Raw genomic sequence first — 26,188 nt, 5'->3', positions numbered from 1 at the left:
CTCCCTATAGCATGGATTGAAAACCTTTACAGATGTTTTCCCAGGCGAAAAGTTAGTATCCAATTCCAGTTTGGGCCCCTGTGACCGTACTTTGACCCTGCATCAACATGACAAGAACTTCAGTACTTCTCACTTCACTGTGCCGACTAGATTAAACACAATAATTCCATCAGTAGTGTTTACAATGAATTCTCAGACTGATACCAGTGCTCCTTCTTGCAGGCTATTGGTCATATTAGGGGGCACCCATCATGACTGAAGGCCCTCGTCTTATGCTTTTTACACTTTTTTACCTATTAATAGATAGATAGATAGATAGATAGACTCCCTTTATTGTCATTGCACAAAAACACAGTAGTGAAATTGCCAACGAAATGTCGTTGCCTGGCTCCCATATAATAACAGACACAAAAGAAGATAAGTAATAATAAATAATAATAATAATAATAATGTGGAGAATAAATATGAACAACATAATGTAAAGTGCAGCGTGAACAGTAAATTGCCCAAATAATTTAAATAATTAAATAAATAATAATAATGTAAGTAAGGTAGAGGGGCTTATTTGGCATTGAGCAGTCTGATGGCCAGGGGGAAGTAGCTGTCTCTGAACCTGGTCGTCCTACAGCGGATGCTGCAGAACCTTCTCCCCGATGCCAGGCGAGAGAACAGTCCATGCTGGGGGTGTGTGGGGTCAGAGCAGATCCGATGGGCTCTAGATACACACCGGCTGTTTGCTATGTCCTTAATGGGGGGGAGTTGGGTCCCGATGATCTTCTCCGCTGTCCTCACCACTCTCTGCAGTAACGTCCAGTCCGAGGCCTTGCAGCTCCCAGACCAGACGGAGATGCAGTTGGTCAGCAGGCTCTCGACGGTCCCTCTGTAGAAGGTGGTAAGGATAGGAGGGGAGAGGGAGGCTCTTTTCATCCGCCGCAGGAAGTGCAGTCGCTGCTGTGCCTTCCTCGCCAGAGCGGAGGTGTGGAGTGACCAGGCGAGGTTGTCTGTGATATGCACCCCCAAGTACTTGGTTGTGTTCACAACTTCTACGGCTGTGTCATTGATGCTGAGTGGAGTGTGGCTGGGTCTGGATCGCCTGAAGTCGACGATGATCTCCTTTGTTTTGTCAACATTCAGGATCAGGTTGTTCGCCTTGCACCAATCCACAAGGTGTCGCACTTCCTCCCTGTAAGCCAGTTCGTTGTTGTCCTGAATGAGGCCCACAACTGTTGTGTCGTCCGCGTACTTCAGGATGTGGTTGCTGCTGTACTTGGGGCGACAGTCATGGGTCATTAGGGTAAACAACAGGGGGCTCAGAACACATCCCTGGGGTGAGCCGGTGTTCAGGGAGATGACACTGGATGTGTTGTCGCCCACTCTGACATACTGGGTTCTATCTGTGAGGAAGTCAAGCAGCCAGTTGCACAGGGAGGTCTTGAGGCCCAGTGGCTCCAACTTGCGTACCAGGTCCTGGGGGATGATCGTGTTGAATGCTGAGCTGAAGTCCAGGAACAGCATCCGTACATGGGTGTTTTTCTTCTCCAGGTGCTCCAGGCTCAGGTGGAGAGCAGTGGAGATGGCGTCTTCAGTGGAGCGGTTTGGCTGGTACGCGAATTGGAAAGGGTCGAGTGATGGGGGGAGTATGGAGGTGATATGGTCCTTAACCACCCTCTCGAAACATTTCATAATGGTTGATGTGAGTGCAACGGGCCGAAAGTCGTTCAGACATGTAATAGATGGTTTCTTGGGCACTGGAATTATTGTGGCGGACTTGAAACACGGGGGGACTACAGCTTGGGCCAGTGAGGTGTTGAAGATGTCTGTGAGCACGTGGGCCAGCTGGTCTGCACATTCCTTGATCACCCGTCCTGGAATGGCGTCTGGGCCTGCAGCTTTCCGCACGTTGACCTTCCTCAGGACTCTCCAAACAGCAGCAGTATCAAACTTGACTGCCTGTTCATCGGGGTGGGGGGTAGCCTTCCTCGCAGGGTTATTGTTCAGAGCCTCAAACCTTCCGAAGAAGTTATTTAGCTCATTGAGGAAGCTGATGTTAGCTGATGATTAATGTTGTATTTGTGTGTTAAACGATGCCAAAGTTTCAGATAATTAGGTTTGCGTATTTGGAAATGAGACATGAAAAAAGTTTGGGATGCTTTTAACGTTCCAGTTCAGAGAGCTTTTTCTAACGCTGGCTGCCTGTGACATCACAGGGAGCCTGTAGGCCTGATATGCTGTAAAATGGTCCCCTCCACAACTCTGCTTATTCTATATGCTATATTGTTAGCTATGGTGAATGAAGGTAGGACCCACTATGCCTGCATATGCCTGAGTGTGACCAATCACAGCGGCGGGGGCATGGGGCCGTGGGTGGAATAAATAAAACAGACATTTTAGAAATCCAAGGAAATACAGCTGGAATATGTGCAGATTATGAAAGATCTAGAAAGTTTTCATAATTTGCATAATTTTCAATTTGCATAATAGTCCTCTAAACTTTCATCAACTGATGAACAACCTATATTTCACTTTAATGCCCGATTGAAATTGCATATTTTTTATATTCACTCCCATATCTTCATTTTGCATTGTGAAGCTGTACTTAGAACCTCACTGCAAAATGTGAATTATTGCCATTTTTCAACTGATCTCAAACTTTTAATCAGGAGTACATAGTGGACGGATGGACCACCCTGCAAGGGCATTGAGTATAACGACCCTAAGGTTGCCTCGCTACCCAATTATTCAGCCCTTTAAAAAATTAATTGGTTTATACTCGGACTAGAAGAGTGTCTTCATTGTTATGGTTAACAATCGCTTGAAACTCATTTATGGTGAATTTGCACCCCCTTGTGGTAGAAACGGAGTGTTGCAAGCCCTTGACAAATTAGCAATAGTGAAATAGCTCAGCTTGGCTCACAAAAATACCACCGGAATGAAAAAAATTGAAGTGGAGATCATTTTTAAAGTTCATAATATTCATAGTCTTATTTAAAAACTCAATATTTACTCAATATTTTTCTTTGCTGGCTCTGCTTGTCACGGCAAGGTACAACGGGTGATGCGAATAGGAGGAAAGAAAGAAAAGGTGTACACATTGTAGTTATGCATCTGCAAATGTTATTGCTGCATGTAAATTTAATGTCATGGTTTGAACTATTATTTTGAGAATACGCCAAGGGCCAATCATTTTGAAAAAAGCCTCCTCGGGTCGTATTTTGGACATCCTCAACTTAAAAATTCTGAGATATTTGAATTACAAAAAAAGTAGTTTGAAGAGAAAGAGCAACCGACGTGTATCCCCAGATTTTCTGACTTTTTTTTTTTAATCCACGTGCAATTTTGCAGTAAAAATAACTAAAGTAAATAAAGCTTCACATTCATTCAAGCAAACCATGAGGGACTGCCTGATGAAAGGAGTATTGGCACTTCCATTACAATGAAAAATATTGAAATAAAAATTTCTAGTACTACCAGTGGGCAAGTCACTGATGAAAGCTAATATTTCTACAAATAATGAATCCACTAAATGCGAAAATAACCATAATTCACACTATTCGCATTATACAAAATTAAATACTATCCTGCTATTATCTTCCATGAAGGCCAATGACAGTGACTATGAAGAACCTGAATGTTACCCCACAGTGGAATTTATATCTTTACATGGTGTCTCAGGTGCTGCCACATCGTCTGGACACTGCAGCGATTTGGCAATATGTTCCAGTGTCCAGTGCTCTTCGTGTAAGGCATGATGCTCCAAGGTGAACTGGCCATGCTTGGTACGGATCAGCTCCTTGACGTGAGCACATGATGACAGCGCTGCAGCAGACACACAGAAAAATGTCAGTTGCTAACCGCTAGCGGGGTTCGTTCTGCAAATTTAGGATTTGGAACACACACCTTTTCCCAAGTCGTCCACCAGGCTTCTGACGTAAAATCCACCTCCGCATTCAATATCTGCCATTAATGAAAACATATATAGGCTCATTTATGAACAATGTGATCTTACAAAGGACAAGACGGATGGTGCAACAAGTACACACCGAGAGTGAAGAGAGGGGGCTTGAACTCATGCAGCGTCAAGTTGTACACCGTGACAGGTCTTGCTGGTTTCGCCTCAACCTTGTGACCTTTCTTCAGGAGCACAGACAGCCGTTGGCCATCTTTTTTCAAAGCAGAGTATCTAAATGAATAAAAGCACTAATAATGGAATCAATCAGCACACTCACGTCCTGCATCAGTAAAATCCCAAAATAACTCAATCTAGTTTAAGATGAAAAAGGCATACCTGAAGCTAATAAGTGGTTGGGCCGTATTTGCCCAGTGTCTTTCTTAAGGTGGACTCATGAACACTGACCTTAACTGAGGCAAGTGAGGCCTGCAGTTCTTTGGATGTTGTTGTGGGGTCTTTTGTGACCTCTGTGTGGAGTTTGCATGCTCTCCCTGTGAATGCGTGGGTTTTCTCCGGGTACTCCGGTTTCCTCCCACATTCCAAAAACATGCTAGGTTAATTGGCGACTCCAAATTGTCCATAGGTATGAATGTGAGTGTGAATGGTTGTTTGTCTATATGTGCCCTGTGATTGGCTGGCCACCAGTCCAGGGTGTACCCCGCCTCTCGCCCCAAGACAGCTGGGATAGGCTCCAGCAGCCCCGCGACCCTCGTGAGGAAAAAGCGGTAGAAAATGAATGAATGAATGTATAGAGCTGCACGGCGCTCAAGTGGTTAGCGCGCAGACCTCACAGCTAGGAGTCCCGAGCTCAATCCCACCCTCGGCCATCTCTGTGGGGAGTTTGCATGTTCTCCTCGTGCATGTGTGGGTTTTCTCCGGGTACTCCGGTTTCCTCCCACATTCCAAAAACATGCTAGGTTAATTGGCCACTCCAAATTGTCCATAGGTATGAATGTGAGTGTGAATGGTTGTTTGTCTATATGTGCCCTGTGATTGGCTGGCAACCAGTCCAGGGTGTACCCCGCCTCTCGCCCGAAGACAGCTGGGATAGGCTCCAGCACCCCCGCGACCCTCGTGAGGATAAGCGGTAGAAAATGAATGAATGTATGTGTGTACTTGTAAAAGGTACTTTGACAGATCAACTGTAGCTTCAGAAAGACAACAAAAACACCGTAATTTCATGTACTGGATTACATTTGGGCAGGGTTGAGTCTTACAGTGGCGGGACTTGCATGATATCACCAACAAAACTGTGCAGCTTCTCCTCCATGTCCAACCTGGTAATGTGCTCTGTATGAAAACAAAAACAAAAACCTACCATAAAACAGGCAAGGACAGCCATTTTGCGAACTTCAATACGGATCGGTGGGCACTGTACATACTAAAGTCCTTCTCGAAAGTAACACTGCCGGTAGCATCAAGAGTGTCTGTTGCTTTTCCCAGCTCCCCGACAGCAGTGTATTTCTGCCAGAACAACAACATTTCATACGGTATGATTTATCCTAAGCTCCCTTATGTAAAAAGAACAATTGGGATACATCATTAAGTGACAAGACATTCAATCAAGCCTATTAAAATGCTCATTGTGTGTAACGTCTACATGAGAGCATACACAGTTGGTAAAATATCATTCATTCCAGCTAATAATAATTATTAGTCATCATTTCAGTGGGTGTCAATGACTTGGACTCACCTTTGAACCGGACAACATTGTGCTTAACATTTTTGTGCCGTTTCCAACACCAACAACTGAAAGAGAGAGAGGATTATTATTCTTGTATGACTATTAGAATATATTATTATTATTATTATTAGATATACAGTACATTAGCTTAAATGACATATTACATTATCAATATTTGGATTTTAGAGTAAATATCTGGTATGACAGATGAAGATATTTCAGTATGTACATCACTACTAGTCACCACTTGGAGCATGTTGATTACAACATCCGGGTACTGACGTGCACTTGTGCACTAAACATGCTAATGCGTGGACTGAGACACTACTTTACATTACTCATTATTCACTCCAAATTATGATGGCTAAACAGAGTTGAGTTCTTTAAAAAAACGCGCCTTGATATATGCTAAGAATTTAGATTATACTCTTTTGTTTAAACTTGATTTCCCCAAGAAAAATTGAACTGACCAGTGACGTCATCAGAAAGCGTCCTGCATGCTGATGACGCCTGTGATTGACACCCTTGAACAGTATCGCCTGAACGTAAAATTGGTCAATAATACCTACCCAATACTCCTGTAGCAGCACTGTCGAGTGTTCCTCCGTGGCCCATCTTCAGATTCTGTTTTTTCCTCTTCCTGGGGTTCGTGTTCTGCACACCGGCTTCTATAAGACAAACTGAGCATCAGTGCTCGCCTACACAAACAAGACCTATTACTCGGTTCCTCTGCCTTACCCTTCAGCAAAACTTCTTTGAGTTTATTTAAGACATCTGCAGAGGTCGGTCCATGCTTTTTATAAATTGCAAATAGTCCATTCAGAGACTGAAGTTTGGATAGAGAACTGGTGAGTGACGGAGCAGTGTTACTTCCAGCCATGCTTCTTGTGTCACTCTGTGAGGAAGCAACGATCTTTTTCTGCAATTCAATTACCGCCATCTGCTGGTAGCAAAGTGACACTGTATTACTTCGGATCAAAGCGAGCAATGCGGAATGCAATGGGATTTATTGAATCAATATTGAATTTATTGAAATCATGCCTGAAATTAGGATTTATCCATTTGTGTTTACGATGTTATTTCGACGTGTGAAAATAGCGTAATAAGGGGGTACGCCTTTAAGGACTACATTGACCAAAATGCTTCACGCCGAACTACACTTCCTGGTTACGCTTAGCTTCCTGCAACAGTTATAACTGTCTGAAAATTCCGTGGCTAGGGTATGTTCTCATTATTTCCAACCAAATAGTTTGTAGTTTTTTGGAAACGTTTCTCAAAGCTGTCCTCTTTTCTCTCAAGCAAGAGTAGCTATCATACACTAGCGTGTTCGTATCTTAATCAGATATTTCAGCCGGGCACATATAGGCTAACTACCATTCAGACTCACCCATACTTATGGACAATTTAGAGTCGTCAATTAACCAATCAATACATTTTTCGATAAAGAAATGTATTTGAAAAAATATTCTTACCTGCCATAATGCCAGTGACCTGTAATTATTTATTACAAGTTCACTGTTATGAAAAAGTAAACATGTAAACATATGGACTACTTGTGAATCCTCATCGTGATTTTTGTTATTGGTCGTGTTTTAAGGCTGTAAAATATGACTTATGTGTAAAGTATTCTTATGGACAAGAGATTGTGAAATACTAGAGATTCTTATGCATATGTTTATATACAATTTATATCTTTTTTTGGTGTGGAAGAAGACGTGGTCTCATGCAGAAAAGGAAAAAGGCAAGGGCGTCAAAATGGAGGCTTTCAGGCAGACATACTTATGCCTGTGTAAGGAAGGAGCCGTGGAACCCCAGGAAAGCGTCATGGTGAAGTTGCAGGAGTGCAGAGCTTCCCGCCTGGATTTGAGCGGACTGAGTCTGTCCACAGAAACCTGCACGGTGCTTGGTCGGGCTTTTCAAAACGACACTTTCGTTTCTGATGTGTCTCTCAGTGACTGCATGCTCAGCGAGGAAGGTCAGTGCAAACACACTTGAACTGATCCCTTGTTTATCACAATTAATTGGTTACAGACGTGACCATGAAAAGTGAAGTTAAATTCCATATTTATGAATGCAATGTTTTTGTAGTTTAAGCATAGCAACCCTGTTTACCACTATCTACATACAGTTTTTAACATTAGTGCTCTCTAGACATTGAATAACACCCCTATAGTCCCCTTTACACTTTACACATGTTCTTATTTGTACGGATGCGCAAATAAATATCAATTTTTGAATTCTTAACAGTATTTTATTTCATGTTTATTGACTCGTAGGTGCCAAAGTCTTCCTGACCGGCCTTTTTTATAACACAACCCTTAAAGTCCTGGATCTAAAGGTAACTCTTAACAAATGGAAATGCACTCAGATTCAGTTATTTGACGCAAAATGTTCTTCACAGGGAAATAACCTGAAATCAACAGGGGCTAAGGTGTTGGGAAAATTGTTGGCACGCAACAAGGCTCTTGTTAGGTGAGGACTAGTTTTGTCATGCACCACTGTGCAAGTAGCAACATTAATTTAAATGCAAAGATGGTTGTGTGATTACAACTGCAATTTGACATATTTTGAAAAAGTTAAAGAGTTAAATTGAACAACGCTACCTTCTAATTGATTGTTTACCTCATTGGGGCCAATAGTTAGAAACACAACGCTAACCACTGTGATATGTTTAAATGAAAAATGCAAATCTGTGCACAGGTTAGTACTGGACTGGAATGCACTCGGCATTTGGGATGAAGCCTTCACCGCCTTTTGTGAGGGTCTGAGCTCTAACTGTGTGCTCACGCATCTGGACCTGCGCAACAATCAAATTAACCACCACGGAACATTGGAGCTTGCTCAGGCTCTCAAACGCAACAGCACGCTGAAAGTGCTAGGTGAGACACACAGCCCTTCTAACACGTATACTGTCCGCAACTCTACAAATATATAGATATAGATATATTGTTTGTCTTGAATTATGGACTGTCTGGAAGCAAAGATTCATGTTTGACTCTCACTGTGGACAGATCTGAGGTGGAACAACATCGGTCTTCTGGGTGGCAGGTATCTTCTGTCCAATCTGCCGAGCAACCACAGTATAGAGCAGCTGGAGCTGGCAGGAAACAACATACCCAGTGACACACTCAAGGCACTTGGTATGTATCCTTAAACACGGTTCTATTTATTCTTAAGCTATATTTTTCCTTAAACTAATGAAACGGTAGTATCTCCAGAGGTGGAAAGAAAAACAACTTAACTGTACAAACTTCAAAAAATACAAAATAATTATGGAGGTACTGTACCTCCATTTTTATATCATCTCAGATGAGATGTGAAACCAAATTAGAGAAGTACTATAATATGAAAAACAAGTTGTTTCCACACAATGACTGTGATCATTATGGGTGTGTAGTTTTGTGTATACACTCCTGATGAACATTTTAAGACCAGCTGAAAAATTGCAGGAATTTACATTTTGCATTGATGTTCTATGCAGAGCTTTAAAATGCTAAAAGAAGAAAGGTGAGTGAGACAAAAGAATTGAATAAGCAATTTATTGCAAACAAGCATTCAAGTGTTCATCAGCTGATCAGAAATGGACGTGGATTCAATGTCATTTTCTGTCATGGATTCAAACTGTCATGATCGCTTGGTGGCAAAGGCAAGAAAGCTTTCTGTCTTTGTATGCGGTGGGATTGTTGAGCTGCATAAAATTGACAAAAAAGTCAAGTCCTAGGCCCCAAAAAAGTCATCCAATTGGCTGTCGTCAAGACACGGACCATCCTCGGCCCAGATGAAGGTTGTTCCTGGTGCCGAGTGCAGTCCCGAACTATCAGACGGCATTTACGAGAGAATGTTTAAGAAGAAAAAAGGTCTTCAAAAGGCCTCGTCTGCAGTTTTTAACTGGTTTTAAAATTTGGATCAGGAGTGTATGTCACTTCCTGTTCTAGAATGAAAACTCCTCACACTTGGGTTGTTTATCTCCTGTTTATCAGAGCAGATTGTAGGACGCAACACTGATCGCCAGTCCACCTTAAGAGAGAGCCACAGCAGAAGCCAGGTCCTCACAAAGGAGATTCAGATCTTGAAGCAGGAGAAGGGACAACAGGTAGATCAAGCACAATGAATGCTTTTATGTAAATATAAACAAACCATGGAAGTCATATAAAAGTGTTTGGAAAATGCAATTCTAGCTACTTCAAATAACAATAAATAATACATGTATTTAATAATGATTTTAGGTTAGTTATGAGGTGAATGTGGACTATTTTTTTTGCTTTTCCAAGTTCCAAAACTTGATGGGGACTATTGACCGGCAGAGAGAAGAGATGGGACGATCAAGCAGGTGAGAACATGCAGTTAGTTACCCTAACCCCTAATTCCTAAACACTAACCCTAAGACATGCCCACGAGAGTCAGTATATAAGCCTTAGCCCACAACTGTGTAATATCATCTATAATATCAGGTTTTACTACATCAAATACATGACACTGCATACAAAAACAGCATCTTTTCAAAATGATAATAATTGTTTTTGTTTTTTGTTAGGTCCACTTCCATACAGATCAGTCAACTCCAGGAAGCACTAAATGGGAGGAAGTCGGCTGTAAACTCTCTCACGACAAAGTAATGGTGTTTTCTCTTCATATTCACTTTGTAGGGATGTCCTGGTCCTCATTTTAGGTATTACAAAATTAGTAAACAAGACACATGGCTGTGATGCATTCTGTGGACAATAAGTCAAGGCTGCAATAACACATAAGCACGTAAGAAAAAAAATAATGTCAACTGATTTTTGCAGCATAGAATGCTGTAGAGAGACCTTGTAGAAACACATGCATGTCCCGTACAGTAAATACTTTATATTTCCACAGTGTTAGCCATTTCTTTGATAATTGACCACTCAAAAACAGTTAGAATGCATGCTCCAATGGAGTTATTATAGGAATATCTTGCTTTTTGGTAGTGATTGACAGTAAACCCAAGGTTTTCATGTTAATACGAATAACGGATATTTTGTACATATGAATTCATGGTTTGACCCTGGAATACATTCAGTGGCTTTCAACAGGATAAAATGCATCCCCTACATCAAATGCCACAGTTGCATAATTGTACCATGCGCAGATTGCAGATGATGGAGGCTGCCCTCGCGCTCTCTGAGCAGAAAAATCACAACCTGGCTGAGCTGATAGCAAAACTGAAGGTTGAGAAAGAGCAGCAGTTGGAAGTGCGGAACAGAGAGAAGAAAAAAGAACACGAGGTATATAAACACATGCAAGGATAACAGGTGCATGTTCATTTTGACTTTCACATCAGTTACATTTTGTTTAGTTCCTCTTCCATTTTCCCCACTCTATTTAAACCCTCATAATACATCTGGTAGTAGTGCCATGGTAGTATTTCAGTACTGGTTATCTACATATACATAGTTACAGGTGACAAAGCAAATGAATGTAATATCTAGTCCACTGCTTCCTGCAGGACAGCATTTCCAGAGAGGGTAAGCTTCTCAGAGAGATCCAAAATCTGACAGAAATCAACGTCCAACTGAAAAGCACAGTAAGGCACAGCGATGATATCTTTTTTGAATATGAATTCTGCTGTGACTCTGATAGCGCTTTTTATTTCTGTATCTATGAAGGTGGAAGAGGCGGAGTGTAGGTGCAAGACTCAGCAGCAGCAGCTTTTTGAGTTGAAGCAGGAACTTACCAACAACACAGCTGAGCTAAAGCTCAAGCTAGCACAGGCAGAAGGCAACAAACCATGCAAAAAATATTCACATTATTTCTCATTTGTACAACACAAAATCCAGAAAAAATGAAATCAGATTTTTCCTCTCACAGACCGCCTGGAAATAGCCAAGCGAATGTCCAAGCAAGCCCTGGAGGACCTAGATAATCGCAGAGAGAGAGAGGTAATCCCGAAATTAGCGGTGTCCAAACTCCAGCCTTGGTCTGACTTACTCATTTTACACACAACACTAAATTCACCACACAGAAACTTAACATACAAAAGATATAGATAATAAATAAATGAATGAATAAATAAACACGTACTAAATACAAGTTGGAAAAACTTATATAAAGCTTTCCCATAATGCATTTCATTTTCTTACATACTACAGTATATGCAGGGCTGTGACTGTTATTGTTATGGTAAATGCATTTTTGGATGATAATTGATGTCTTACTAACCGGGTAATATCTCTGCAGCTTGGCCATGTGAATCAGCATCGGGAGGAAAATGAGAAAGTCCTTCAGGAACGCATCCTCAAACTGGAAGGACAACGAATTCAGCTGGAAGAGGTCTTTGGGTTCCATTGGTGAATTCTTGAAGTCAGGGGTTGGCAACCCAAGAGCCCATGATTCGATGCTCCACTGTCGGCATCTAGTAGCATCGCATTTGCAACTCGCTTCTGCCACACATCCATGACTAATCTAAGACTAATTTAAAGCAAACCCGTTCCCCACTAATTACATATATTTACATACAATGGTGTGAAAGTGTTTAACCCTTTCTTGGTTTCTTTTTCCCATGTTTGTTTAAATTAAATATTTCAGATCATCAAACACATTTATATATTAGTCAATGACAACACAACTGAACACAAAATGAAGTTACTTTTTATTATTAAGGGAGAAAACACATCCAAACCTGATGTCCCCCTAAAGCTAATAACTGGTTGTGTCACCCTTAGCCGCAACAACTGCAATCAAGCATTTACAACGTTTTTCTTCAGTCATTCAGAGGTGGACTTGCCGGTGGGTTTTTGGATCATTGTCCTGCTAATACATAACCTTACAATCTTTTCATCTTGCTCTCTATAGGCACTTTTAACTGTTTCTTCTGAAATACATTTAAAATGGCACTCCACAACAGAAAAGTTGCTGACCCCTGACATCCTCTATACTGAAGTACAAGTCATCTTCACTCAATCTGGTGACGTTTATTACATAAGTGGCCTGAGAGCATGGCTCATTTCCTCCATTTAATTAATGTCATAAAATAAATTGGGTTATTAGTGGTAAGAACACCAGCTTGGAATCTGATTGTTTTATTGCTATTGTCGTCTCACCGTGTGCGTTTTCTCTTATGTAGGATTTGAGTAGGACTAAGGCGGCATGTGTAGCGGAGAGATCCCTGGCGGAAGAGCAACTGGGAAAAGTTCGTGCTCAGGTGCGCCAGGAAGAGGTATAAATAACATATTTTTTAACTGACATTTTTTTTTCTCTTTACTGTAACATAGGGCCTCTGCCATGGAGGCCGTCTTTCTTATGGTGGAGTCACAAACACTGACCTTAACTGAGGAAACTGAGGTCTGCAGTTCTTTGGATGTTGTTCCGGGGTCTTTTGTGACCTCTGGGATGAGTTGTTGCTGCACTCTTGGGGTCATTTTGGTTGGCCGGCCACATTTACCTACATTTAAGTCAAGAAGGGGACAAACACCTTGTTTAAATTGGTCCTTAAGCTAAAAAAAAAGTTACGTGACGAGGACCTTTTGTGATTGTCCTTCCCTTCCACTCCTCCTTCCTCTGAGCAGCAGGCACATGTGTCATCGTTGGAAGAGAAGCTTCGCTCAGTGCGCTCCTCCCTGCAGGAGGTCCAGCTGCAGTGTTCCCAGCAAAAACAGATCATCTCTGAGCAGCAGGCCAAAAACTGTCAGCAGACCATGGAGACAGACGGCCTGCGCCGCAGAATCGAGGAGCTCCAGCAGGTCTGGACACCCTCCATCCTTTTTAACACCCAACATGACAGCCTTGTCATTATTTGAGATGAGTATCATAAGGCTGGAAGTAACAGCTTCTGAAATACCCCTCATACAATTTTTATTTATAAGGTCAGATGTCCTTAAAAATGTTCTTTGCTGTTATATGGGATACTAACGTCTAATAATGTGTACAATTGTGGTGAGGTCATAGAGAGGTTTGCTGTTTCCCTCAGCTAAAAACATCTTCCCACAGCACTGAGAAAAGCTCTGTAAAGACTATATAAAGTGCAGCTCTGTGTACAGAATTCATTGTACATGTTGTGTTGCAGGAACTGTCTGGAAAGGACCAGGAGAGGGTGGCTGAGGTGAGTCGAGTGAGGGTGGAGCTGCAGGAGCAGATCGGACACCTGGAGGCTGAAAGAACTGCACAAGGAGGACTAAAAGAGAAGATATGTGCTCTAGAGAGAGAAATTAAAGGTATTTCTCGCTGCTCCTCATCAGTTTGGAACTTCCTGGCTACAGTTGTTAGATGAAATGCTGTCATTTTGTGTCATGCAGTACTGACTAGTAACCACAGAGAAGCGCTTCTGGATAAAGAGAGTGAGACATCATCTCTGTTGGAAAAGCTGCGGTTAAAAGAGGTAGAGATCCAAAGAATGAGGGACGATGAAGCCCAGAGGGCTTCCTGCCTGCAGAACGCCATCCTTACTTATGTTAAAGGTTCTCCTCTGGGACAGTACAGCAGCCCTAAGACGTGATCACCTGCACAGATGCCTTCAGTCTGATGACTTCAACTTTTTAGTGATCAATTTTTGTGTCCGTACAAAAAAAAACATCTGAAGTCCGTCAAATGGTGCTAATTGAGAAGGGCAGCTGTGCTACTTCCTTGTCCGTTTAATCAGACTTTTTCTATTTTTGCTACCATTTTTCTGACTTTCTGAAAGCCGCATTATACAAGATGTTCTGAAGTTATGAATTAATAAATCAATTATGTGGATACTGATATATTTTTGTCAACAGAATCTTTTAAATTCATCTCAAAAAGTGTGTTGATTTACAATAATAGATCTACCATGCAACTTTTGATTATTATTATTTTTTTAATTATGTAATTTAATACTGTGAAACACTATTTGAACTATTTCCATTTACAACCAATGTTAGGAATTGGATACCATCTTTTTTTACCTTTACTAGTTTAGTTATTTTGAACAATTTACTGAAGTTTTCTCTTCATTAAAGGAAATCTTTGGTTATTTTTTTTAGTTCTTATATAGTTATATTTTTATATTGTTACATTTTTAGTAATTTATATTTTTGTTTGCGTAAAATCTGTGTCCTGTGTTTTATTTTAATTATAAACATGATCAACAAATTTTAAAAACCTATTAACAAATATGATATTGTCGATACTATTACAGTATTTACGGATTGCCAAACATTGCAGTACCGCCCACCCCTATTCGGAACGCCCCGCCCCTTCTTCTACGTTGACCACGCCTCTCGTTTCCGCTTGGAAGACAATCGTTCGGTCGGCACATTCCGGAGCCGGTCGGCAATACTCGTCATCTCCCCTTTCACTGCAGCTCCTTCGCCGAGCGGACTGGCCCGCTGCTCTCATCCGAGTCTTCAGCGCAGCCTTTCGGATCTATTAAACGACCAGCGCCGGTTCTCCGGAAGCCTCCAGCTCCAGCACAAATGCAAGCTATCAAATGCGTCGTGGTCGGCGACGGGTAAGAGCGCCTTGGTAGATAAATAATTGTCCCGTAATTCAGTCATGGTCTACGGATGCATGATGGGAGGATGCTATATGGAAGAAGGGGTTGAGGCTCAGTGATCTGTCGATCTGCCCTATATTTGCACCCTCATTTTATACCAGATTTTTGCGCTTATCTGCTTTTGTTTGCTCTCTCGTTGGCGGGCTCCTGCGTATCGTAAGGGTGGAAAGCTGCTATCTATCTCGGGATGCTATGCGGACCTCCTACACGCCTTGTAGGCCACCGGAGGCAGACTGAAGTGCTGATGCACGCTGGTGAATGTGTGGCCCTGTTACTGGCAGCCAGGCAGGCAGGCAGGCAGGCCCCGCTGCCCTAATTCTTCATAGCATGCATCTTTGTCATGGTGATATCAATACTTCATTATGAAACCACCAGCAGGGAAGGTCAGTGGCACTTTGGAAGGCTGTGTGTTCATCTTAGGATGCTTCTACGTGGCATTGAGTATTAAGCAGGACAGAAAAAAACAGAGTTAGCTGTTTAGGACATTGTGCTGTGGAGAATGTGTCCAAATTTGCTTAATTGGTATGAAAATAATTTTTCATCCTAGCTGCTATTATAATAATATGGCTTGGTTCATATAAAAGTCAGGTATGGAAATAGAGCGCAGTTTTTTTGTGAGGTCTTCAGCGTCAAAATAGGTACGTATTTCCCATAGGTATTTTTGGGAAAAAAATATGTGTTCATGTTTCACATAAGGATTGGGAATGATTCCCAAAATTCCCCAAAAAGTGCAGTTCCCCTTTAACGTCCACTCTGGTTACCGCGTTTTTCCGTTAACATCCAGAATGTTTGCTTGACTGCGTTTGCCTGCTTGTCTAGCGTCCAAAATATTGTCCGCCACCTTGGATCGTGCGACCTAGACGAAATCTCGCCATATTTGTACATGCTATACATTGTGGGCCGAGGGCGCCATTTTAGGACAACAGTTTGTTTATAACAGAGTTGCTGTACCGCATTGGTTGTCATTTCAGATGTATGTAAATGTAATGGGAGGATGACACTGTGTTTCTACCGTAATCCATACTACCAGATCCATAACATTTACGTTAATGTATTTGTCTGATTTGCATTATTTTATATGGGAAAAATTGCTTTGGTTAAAGTTTGTTTTGGTTTGAGTCTGACCTTCAGAAACAGATGAATGATGTAAACCAAGTACAGTGTATACTCTATGTATATGTGCATTATATCACAAAACGTTGAAAAACGATTGAAAAGCCAGCATTTCCGGAAATGCTGCAAATGTTTCACTGCCGTGTCTCAAACGGCAAATACACAAATTTACAGAGTGAAAGATGACATTCATTCATTATCCTCACAAGGGTCGCGGGGGTGCTGGAGCCTATCCCAGCTGTCATTGGGCGAGAGGCGGGGTACACCCAGCCAATCACAGGGCACATATAGACAAACAACCATTCACACTCACATTCATACTTATGGACAATTTGGAGTCGCTAATTAACCTAGCATGTTTTTGGAATGTGGGAGGAAACCGGAGTACCCGGAAAAAAACATGCAAACTCCACACAGAGATGGCCAAGAGTGGAATTGAACTCGGGTCTCCTAGCTGTGAGGCCTGTGCGCTAACCACTCGCCAACCGTGCAGCCCTGAAAGATGACATTCATTCATTTTCTACCGCTTTTCCTCACGAGGGTCACGGGGGGCGCCGGAGCCCATCCCAGCCGTCCCTGGGCGAGAGGCGGGGCACACCACGGACTGGTCGCCGGCCAATCACAGGGCACATATAGACAAACAACCATTCACACTCACATTCATACCTATGGACAATTTGGAGTCGCTAATTAACCTAGCATGTTTTTGGAATGTGGGAGGAAACCGGAGTACCCGGAGAAAACCCACGCATGCACGGGGAGAACATGCAAACTCCACACAGAGATGTCCAAGGGTGGAATTAAACTCGGGTCTCCTAGCTGTGAGGCCTGCGCGCCAACCACTCGTCCACCGTGCAGCCCTGAAAGATGACATATTGAAGGAAATATTGCATTATTATGACAAAATAAGACCCCCCAAATAAGACCCCTCATAAAAGGCAATAAAATGTTTTTTATTTGATCATTGATCAGCAAAAAGCATGAAAACACAGACACTAAGACGTACTCCGTTGGATATGACCTACATCCTGTACTCTGTGCTGACCTCATCCTCAGTTTCCTGGCACTCTAACACTTGTTGCCGCTGTATGTCACCATCGACACACACGTCTGTGGAAACGTATAGACGCAACACCTCCCGCGGGTGTCCTTGCACCACCTAGCGTTATTTACCAGGAGGTGAGAGGTCAGTTCTGCCTACGATCATAAGTGCGTGTGTGTGCATGTGATGTGTGGTGGGTGGGCGGGCGTATCAGGGCGACCGTGCCCCTCGGGCAATGTGAATGTAGGCCAGTGTCAGTGTGGCACTGACTGAAAGGCGGTAACGTGCACACACACACATGTAGGACTTTTAACACTGATAGTTTTTTTTTTATCATACATTTGTGTGTTTCTTGTGCCTCAGGGCTGTGGGTAAGACCTGTCTGCTGATTAGCTACACCACCAATGCGTTCCCTGGTGAATACATCCCCACCGTGTAAGTAACCACACTGTACTGTCATTGTGGATGTACTACAAATATTACATTCTCATGCCATAGCATGTGTGGAAATGGCGGAAATGACCTTTTATGTGCAGTATATCTAAGCATATCTAAGCATTCATGGGGTTCTTGGTAAATATGCCATAGCACTACAAATACGGCATAATAAACATAGTAAATAGTAAACATAGTAAACAATAATCATGGAGTGTTAAAACCTGGTGGTTGTCTTTATGGCAGGGGTCTCAAACTCAATTTACTTGGGGGCCACTGGAGCTAGGGTCTGGGCGAGGCTGGGCCACATTAGGTTTTCCAAAAAAAAACAAAAACAACGCATTTATTAAAAACATTAAAAATTAATAAACTTTGCTTTTTTTGATTTTCTACAATAAAAGCTCTGATAAAACGTTCCACTGTTCTCAAATATATTCTTTTTTATTTTTCTACACAAAATAAGATGAAAAATAAATAAACAAATCAAGAATAAAGAAAATCAATCAATCAGTAATAAATAAATATAACAATAATAATAATAATAAAACACCAAATAATAAAAATTTAAGAAACCACATATAGTTGGTGGGTAGACAAATTATTTTTTTCAGATTAAAATGAACAAAGCATTATTAGAGCCCTGTAGACATGACAAAACACGACTATAGTCACATTTATACTCTTTTTTTTAAAATTTACAACATATTGCGCAACTGCAGGGTCTTGAGACACATGCTAACTCGCAAACTAGAGAGCTAGCGACCTAAATGGTAGCCTTCAAGTTATTTCCTTTCAACTTAAATAGCCAAAAACTTACCACTTCCACACGGATAGGGAGGATAACTATTAACAGTTATTTAACCTTTAACATGAACATTAATCAAACGTAATAATTTTTTCTGGGTACATGATACCATACAGCATCCATATCAAACATTAAAGTTTCATATCAAGGCGGGGGCCTCAAATTCGTGTCCTGCGGGCCGCATGTTTGAGACCCCTGCTTTATGGCTTAAAAACATGAAATGCAAAAAGATGTGTGACTACTGACTATCCTCATTCATCCTTTCCTACAGCTTTGACAACTACTCTGCCAATGTTATGGTGGATGGGAAACCAGTCAATCTGGGCCTTTGGGATACAGCCGGACAGGAGGACTACGATAGGCTCAGACCACTATCTTACCCACAGACGGTATTCTAATGCGCTCCCACCTAAACTGCTAACCTCCACATGAGAGTGGCAATAATTTAGCATTTAGCATCAACAACTCTTTGTCAAAGCTGGCAAAGCAGTTCCGTACACACACACACACACACACACAATGTTGCACTCAACTGGCCATCTCTCTGGTTCTCTCCCAGGATGTGTTCTTGATATGCTTCTCCCTGGTCAGTCCGGCCTCCTTTGAGAACGTCCGAGCTAAGGTCAGTACGCTGACTGATCGCCCAACTACCCCCCCCCCCCTCCCCAACGCCGAGTCTGACCACAACGAGGCACATCTTTAGCTCCACCTGGCTTATCTTATCACACCCATACCCCACCTGTCCCGACCTCGGCTTACAACCCTGGGAATTTCGAACTGATTCCCATGTGGGACAGAACAAGGGTTGCAAGACGAGGTCAAACACTCTGCAGAGCGAGCGTGACGGCCCATCGGGGGTTTCATCTGCTGAGCGTCATGTGATGCTTTCATTTGAAATCACAGTCTTGCAAAGGGTGGAAGCTCGCTGTGCAGAATGTATGCCACTCTGGTCACGTCGCGGTGGGATGGAACTGCAAATATCCACAGCACATTACTCACACAAAGGAACTGATTTTTGGCTTTAAGGTGAAATTTCAGCATGAACCTCAAATGGACTTGTGAACTTAATTTGACCTTGCACGTGTCCAGCTGTTCGTGGTTTCAGTTTCAGTACTTTATGCTAACTTGTTTAACAAGGAGCTGGATGGAAACATTCAAAGCAGATTTTCTAAGAACGCCCCCCAAAAATACAAAAATAAAGAATTATGAGAAGAAAATTGACAAGAAAAAAGCTACATAGGAAATAAAAAAACCAGCAGAAATAAAAATACTGATGTAATTTTATGAGAATAAACTCGTAATATTATGAGAAACAAAACAAAGAAAAATTGGGGGAAGTTATAAAATGATGGGAATAAATTCTAAATATTACAGGGAAGTCATAATATTACTGTTAAAAATGGAAGGGGGGGGGCAAAGAGAAGTTGATACAAATACTGTAATATGCTTTTTTAATATTTCAACTCTTTTATTTCAAACTTTTCTGTCATTTCACAAGTTTATTCTCGTAAAATTGGGACTTTTTTTCTCTTTAGAATAGAACTTTCAATAAATATTTGGACTTTAATCTCATAGCATTACATACAAACTTGAACAGAGAAGAAAGTGGAGGAAATACTGGAGTTAAAAGCTAAAGACTAAAATCATAAAATAGGACTAAAAAAGATAAAAACATAAGAAAAGTTAAAAAATATTAGTTAAAAGCCTGATTAAAAAGGTGTGTCTTTAATCTTTTTTTTTTTTTAAATATCAACAGTCTCCGCAGTCCTGAGGCTCTCCGGCAGGCTGTTCCACAGGTGGGGGCCATAGTGGCTAAATGCTGCCTCACCGTGGGCTTTTGTTCTGGGTTTTGGTATATCATGATCCCATAAACAGCCCATTTCTGTTTCATGCTTGTTTGCAATGAACTGCTAATTCCTCTAGAGGGCGACAAAACACCATGAAAAATGGTCAGTATTAAACGTTGCAATTACTATTAACGCTTAAAATGTCAAAGCTCACATTGATTTAAATGTAAAGCAATGCCCATTTTATATTACTACACATAATAACAAATACAAGTTGTATGTATGCCAGTTATGTAGCGTTTGTATAGTTACTGATTACATTTAAACTGTTGTATTTATAACTAAATACTGTTATCAATTACTCCCTCATTTGTAGGATTTTTATTTTATATTTCAGATTTTATTTGGTTAAATTGAATAACTATGTAATTGGATGAGTCGTTTTGTTACAAATTATTCATACATTCATTCATTTTCTACCGCTTTTTCCTCACGAGAGAGCCTATCCCAGCTGTCTTTGGGCGAGAGGCGGGGTACACCCTGGACTGGTGGCCAGCCAATCACAGGGCACATATAGACAAACAACCATTCACACTCACATTCATACCTATGGACAATTTGGAGTCGCTAATTAACCTAGCATGTTTTTGGAATGTGGGAGGAAACCGGAGTACCTGGAAAAAAAACCCACGCATGCACAGGGAGAACATGCAAACTCCACACAGAGATGGCCGAGGGTGGAATTGAACCCTGGTCCCCTAGCTGTGAGGTCTGTGTGCTAACCACTTGACCGCTGTGCCACCCTTGTTAAAAATTAAAGTCAACAAAAAAAAATAAAAACGACTTTCAATTTCTTTCAATGAAGTCCATCGGTAAAGGTTAAAGTTCATTTTACCTTCATCCTGGAATTTCACCCAAAAGCCGAAATCTATTCCTTTTTGTCAGTAATTTATTAGAATAAGGAATGATAATAATAATCACGAAAAGGCGTTCAACATTGTCTATGAAACTAACTGCTGTTCTTTTTCCTCCTGTTATTGACCGTTATACATTTGTGCGGATGTGGGCGTGTGATTGTTTACGTGTCTGCGTGCTGCGGGGCCTCAGTGGTACCCTGAAGTGAGACACCATTGCCCCAACACACCCATCATTCTGGTGGGCACCAAGCTGGACCTGCGAGATGACAAGGACACCATTGAGAGGCTGCGGGACAAGAAGCTCTCCCCCATTACCTACCCGCAGGGTCTGGCCATGGCAAGAGAGATCGGTGAGGTCACATTTGAGTCGACTGAGTAAATATATACGTAGAATACTGACATATGGTATCATTTGCATCATCAAGACAGGAATTGCATCAATTTAAAGTAAATTAGTCAAAATTAAAGCAAAAAAATCCCTCGACCACCAAACCCTAGAACCTGGGGTATGCGTCCAACTGAGGTAAACGGGACACAGTTCCAATCACGGCAAAAAAAAAGTTCTTGTGTGGATACAGCTTTAGCCATGCCGTGTTAGCATCGTCCAATCTGGGTTATGAGAGCTAGCGTAAGGCGACTTATTCCGACTGGGTTTTAAGATCTTTACAATCGGGTCAATTGATCTTGGGTTGAGGTGTTCGGTTCGGTTTGGGGGTGCCAGTGAAACCACCCAATTGACCCCCCCCCTTACCAAGCATCATTGTCCCATAAAAGTGGTCCAAGATCCATCGCCAACTTCCTGTCGATACGTGACCACCGAGCAAATAGTTGTTTCGTACTTGTTGGGAATTTGACATAAGTGGTTGGCTAATCCGAGAACTTCCGTGGTGTCCAGGAGTTTTTTTTCTGAAATTCTTAAAGGTACCTTCCGGGGGCGGGTCTTGGGGAGTCGGATTTGGCTTTGCCCGCCCGCACCCACGGAGCCGGTGGATCTCTGGCGGTGATTCATTTGGTCTTCATTAGTGCTCGAGCACTGACAGTGCGAAAATCCTATTGTAATCGTAATGTTTGTTATTATTATTATTATTTTTCTCCCAAAATGATCACGATTTTGAGGGCCTTAACATGCCCAAAAACTCACCAAATTTGGCGAGCGCATCAGATCTGGCGGAAAATTTGATATTTTATGGCTTTCAAATATAATGTTCTAAAATTGACTCTCTAGCGCCACCTTGAAATTTAAAAAAAATTAGCCCCCGCCACCAGTTTCACCGATCGTCACGAAACTTGGTGGATACGTCGATCATAACAGGACGCACCAAAAAGTCTCAAGAACCCATATTGCAAAACCAACAGGAAGTCGGCCATTTTTGATGGCGTCGGCGATTTTCGGGCCAGAAGTAGGCGCCACAAGTACCTTCCGCACGGTCCGATTGTCGCAATTTTTTTTTAATGGAGGTTTGGGGCGTCAGACGGGACGTGACCGGCATACCCGCCTTGTCACCGGTGTCGCCCCCTCCTGGTAGAAAATTGTAAGTCCCGTAACTCTCTTACGACTTATTCGATCACGCCGTTTTTTGTACGGCATGTCCGCGTGCCCGTCCGGTCGCGTACCCCTGACTCGCACGTACCCTCGACTCGCGCGTAACCCCGAGCGCATCGGGGTGCTCGAGCCCGCTCGTCACTGCTTGCAGTTTTTTTTTACAAATTTCCCCACTGAGGGACGAATAAAGGCATATCTTTAATTATTATTATTATTATTATTCTCCCAAAATGATCGCGATTTTGAGGGCCTTAACATGCCCGAAAACTCACAAAATTTGGCGAGCGCATCAGGGTGCTCGAGCCCGCTCATCACTGCTTGCAGTTTTAATTGTTATTATTGCCACTGGTAAGTTTGACGGTTTCATTTCAGTGATATCATCTCCATTGTGACCCTTAGCCAAAGGTAAATAACCAATGTGGACTTCTTGGTCCTTAGGCGCCGTGAAGTACCTGGAGTGTTCGGCGCTGACCCAGCGAGGCCTGAAGACGGTGTTCGACGAAGCCATTCGAGCTGTGCTCTGCCCCCCGCCCGTGAAGAAGAGGGGGAAGAGGTGCACCGTGTTCTGAGATGAAGACACTACTGAAAACATGTCACCGTCGACAACAACCGCTCCATCGCTGACAGGATGGGGGGTGGGGGTGGGGGGGGACTGGGTTGAGTTAGTGTGCACTGCTGAGATTGCTTCCTTTATATTGATGTTTTTTTAACGCAATATTGGTACCAGGATCAATATTTTTTCTCTGATTGTTTTAACATTGCTGAATACGGTCAAAGACATTGACTGTACACCTGCTTTGTACTTTGTACTCATAGAACCACACCGAGTTCCCATGAGGGCTGATTTTGGTTTCTATTGCTCGTCTTTTGCAGCTTGGTCCTGTCTTTCTCAGTCATGCTTGCTTTTTGAGTGAATGCGGTGTTGACTTGCTAGAGAGTGAACGCTGAGGAAGTCTTAAGGTCAGATTAATCCTACTTTGTAGATTAGATTTATTACACACATTTCATCTGAAGACACAAATGACTTGAATGAGAATGAATTTGGTTCCCAAAAATTAAGAATCAAAAAGCTACGCAGTATATACGATCAACGAAAAAAGAAAAAATATGATGTTTTAATTCAATATATTTGTCAGGACATCACTCCGGGAATTAATGTAAACAATAACATCAATTTCATTTATTTAAGGAAAATTCTGGTTCATTATACACCCAAAATATGAAGAAAAAACATTTCATAGACAATAATAATAATTTAGGCTGCACGGTGGTCGAGTGGTTAGCGCGCAAACCTCGCAGCTAGGAGACTACGGTTCAATTCCACCCTCGGCCATCTCTGTGTAGAGTTTGCATGTTCTCTCCATGCATGCATGAGTTTTCTCCATGCTAGGTTTATTAGCAACTCCAAATTGTCCATAGGTATGAATGTGAGTGTGAATGGTTGTTTGTCTATATGTGCCCTGTGATTGGCTGGCCACCAGTCCAGGGTGTACCCCGCCTCTCGCCCGAAAACAGCTGGGATAGGCTCCAGCACCCTCGTGACCCTTGTGGGGATAAGCGGTAGAAAATGAATGAATATTCATTTTGACTTTATTATTGTAAAATGAGGCTGCACGGCGGTCGAGTGGTTAGCGCATAGAGCAAGGAGCTAGGAGTCGAGGGTTCAATTCCACCCTCGGCCATCTCTGTGTGGAGTTTGCATGTTCTCCCCGTGCATGTGTGAGTTTTCTCCGGGTACTCCGGTTTCCTCCCACATTCCAAAAACATGCTAGGTTAATTGGCGACTCCAAATTGTCCATAGGTATGAATGTGAGTGTGAATGGTTGTTTGTCTATATGTGCCCTGTGATTGGCTGGCCACCAGTCCAGGGTGTACCCCGCCTCTCGCCCCAAGACAGCTGGGATAGGCTCCAGCACCCTTGTGACCCTTGTGGGGATAAGCGGTAGAAATAGGCGTGGTCCATTGCAGTTGACAGGTTTACATCGCCCCCCTGCTGAAATAGACTTAGTTCAACAGATATGGTCAAAACTGTATAACGAACCAGCACTTTCCTTAAAGAGACTAAAGACTGCATTAAAAATGCAGTTTCAAATCCTGGAGTCCTCCTCCAGACCTGGTCTCATCTGGACCAACTTTAAGGTCCACTTTACAAAAGTTTTACAAAAGTTTTGTTAGTATTTCCGGAGGGGGCCAGGGGGTCCATCTTGAACTGTGAAAATGTCATGTGACAGACGAGACTAGCATGCCAGACTTGGGGCCCCCCCAACTTTGCTGGAGGAGTTTGCATGAGTCTTATAATATTCTGTCATTGTTTTAGTGTCGTCCATGTGTGTGTGTGTGTGTGTGCGTGGAGAGGGGGGGGGCATTGTTTAATAGTTTGGAGAAACAGCATTAAAAACAGTATTATTTGAAGTTTTTAGTGTCAGGTTTTTGGTACTATTTCATATGATACTGCAGTAATACACACGACTGTCAACATGAATGGAGTTCAAACGACACCTAGTGATGCACAAAATAATTCATAGGAACGGAATGCTTTACGAATACTTTCATGTACCTGATTATGTACTTATTATTACTCTGAAATGATGCAAAGTGATTCATGTTGAAGTTAGAAGTGTTGCTGATGTTAAAAAAAAAAAAACAAGTTAAAGGGGCTGATTTTAATGTTGCCGTTTATGAAATAAATGCATTTCTGTATGGTTGCAGGGCTTCAGTGTATCTTTCTCTCCCTGGTGGCCTGACGCTTATTTAGGTTGGCATAGCATACATGGTGTGTAGCCAGGACTAGCCAGGACAAACGCAACACCGTTCCTTAATCTACTGCATGGAAATGATCTGGTTGTTTGAACACTGTAATTCTTAGATGAGTTTCCAATGCATCGGCCATGGATGTATGTAATGTAAGATGACTTGTATACTTGTTCCAATTGTATCTGGTTTTGTTTTTTGTTTTTTTTTTTTAAATTCACATGTGTGGTTTCATGTTTTGGAATACTAAATACAAATGTATATGTATACATATGACTTTTTGTCTTTGTTTATTCGTCACATGACGGAACAATATGAAGCATCTGGAATAAAGGAAGTTCATACAAATAGCGTGCTCGAGGAATTCAACTATTCATTTTCAACTAAAGGAATCTTGTTAACTCAGATTCAAATGGGAATTTCAAGGAAAACTGAACACATTTCTCTTTTCTGTGCTTTCTAAAGATATAAAAAGAGATAAAAATAGGCAGCTCGTTAATGCACATAGCGGGACACACCTCTTCTAATACAATACGAAGCATCTGGAATAAAGTTAAGTTCATACAAATAGCGTGCTCATGGGTTATATAACAGCCGGGAGGAATTCAACCATTCATTTTCACCTAAAATAATCTTGTTAACTCAGATTCAAATGGGAATTTCAAGGAAAACCGAACATATTTCTCT

The 26,188-nt window shown here is 42.0% G+C and overlaps 3 protein-coding genes across 6 annotated transcripts; 2 read left to right on the top strand and 1 right to left on the bottom strand.

Annotated features, from left to right (window-relative positions):
- Nucleotides 1–3,107: 3,107 nt before the first annotated feature.
- Nucleotides 3,108–6,556, bottom strand: trub1 (TruB pseudouridine (psi) synthase family member 1). Its single transcript, XM_058061909.1, has 8 exons — nt 6,372–6,556; nt 6,203–6,301; nt 5,643–5,698; nt 5,332–5,413; nt 5,167–5,239; nt 4,041–4,180; nt 3,898–3,954; nt 3,108–3,816 (listed from the first exon to the last, which is right to left on the bottom strand). The coding sequence occupies exons 1-8, from the start codon at nt 6,511–6,513 to the stop codon at nt 3,632–3,634; spliced, it is 834 nt and encodes a 277-aa protein (XP_057917892.1). The 5' UTR covers nt 6,514–6,556; the 3' UTR covers nt 3,108–3,631.
- A 231-nt stretch (nt 6,557–6,787) lies between these two features.
- On the top strand, nt 6,788–14,426 carry lrrc45 (leucine rich repeat containing 45). Of its 2 annotated transcripts, none has more exons than XM_058061683.1 (18): nt 6,788–6,853; nt 7,347–7,608; nt 7,910–7,971; nt 8,035–8,105; nt 8,334–8,512; nt 8,645–8,773; nt 9,614–9,726; nt 9,905–9,963; nt 10,168–10,245; nt 10,747–10,882; nt 11,104–11,181; nt 11,264–11,375; nt 11,466–11,536; nt 11,835–11,927; nt 12,721–12,813; nt 13,163–13,336; nt 13,660–13,807; nt 13,889–14,426. In XM_058061683.1, exons 2-18 carry the CDS (start codon nt 7,389–7,391, stop codon nt 14,086–14,088), a joined length of 2,016 nt encoding a protein of 671 aa, XP_057917666.1. In that variant the 5' UTR covers nt 6,788–6,853; nt 7,347–7,388; the 3' UTR covers nt 14,089–14,426. The 2 variants fall into 2 exon arrangements, with proteins under 2 accessions (XP_057917666.1, XP_057917667.1); XM_058061684.1 differs by having other exon boundaries at nt 6,805–6,853; nt 7,344–7,608.
- A 436-nt stretch (nt 14,427–14,862) lies between these two features.
- LOC131109674 (ras-related C3 botulinum toxin substrate 3) lies at nt 14,863–25,988 on the top strand. 3 transcript variants are annotated; one of them, XM_058061915.1, is made up of 6 exons: nt 14,863–15,063; nt 17,627–17,698; nt 18,775–18,892; nt 18,991–19,125; nt 21,398–21,557; nt 23,189–25,988. In XM_058061915.1, exons 1-6 carry the CDS (start codon nt 15,029–15,031, stop codon nt 23,317–23,319), a joined length of 651 nt encoding a protein of 216 aa, XP_057917898.1. In that variant the 5' UTR covers nt 14,863–15,028; the 3' UTR covers nt 23,320–25,988. The 3 variants fall into 3 exon arrangements, with proteins under 3 accessions (XP_057917898.1, XP_057917895.1, XP_057917896.1); XM_058061912.1 differs by having other exon boundaries at nt 19,063–19,125; nt 23,189–25,952; XM_058061913.1 differs by lacking the exon at nt 18,991–19,125 and having other exon boundaries at nt 23,189–25,987.
- Nucleotides 25,989–26,188: the final 200 nt, after the last annotated feature.

The sequence above is a fragment of the Doryrhamphus excisus genome, chromosome 22, assembly GCF_030265055.1.
Source record: "Doryrhamphus excisus isolate RoL2022-K1 chromosome 22, RoL_Dexc_1.0, whole genome shotgun sequence".
NCBI lineage: Eukaryota > Metazoa > Chordata > Actinopteri > Syngnathiformes > Syngnathidae > Doryrhamphus > Doryrhamphus excisus.
The sequence above is the reverse complement of the archived record's forward strand: the minus strand, read 5'-3'. Positions and strand labels throughout refer to the sequence as shown.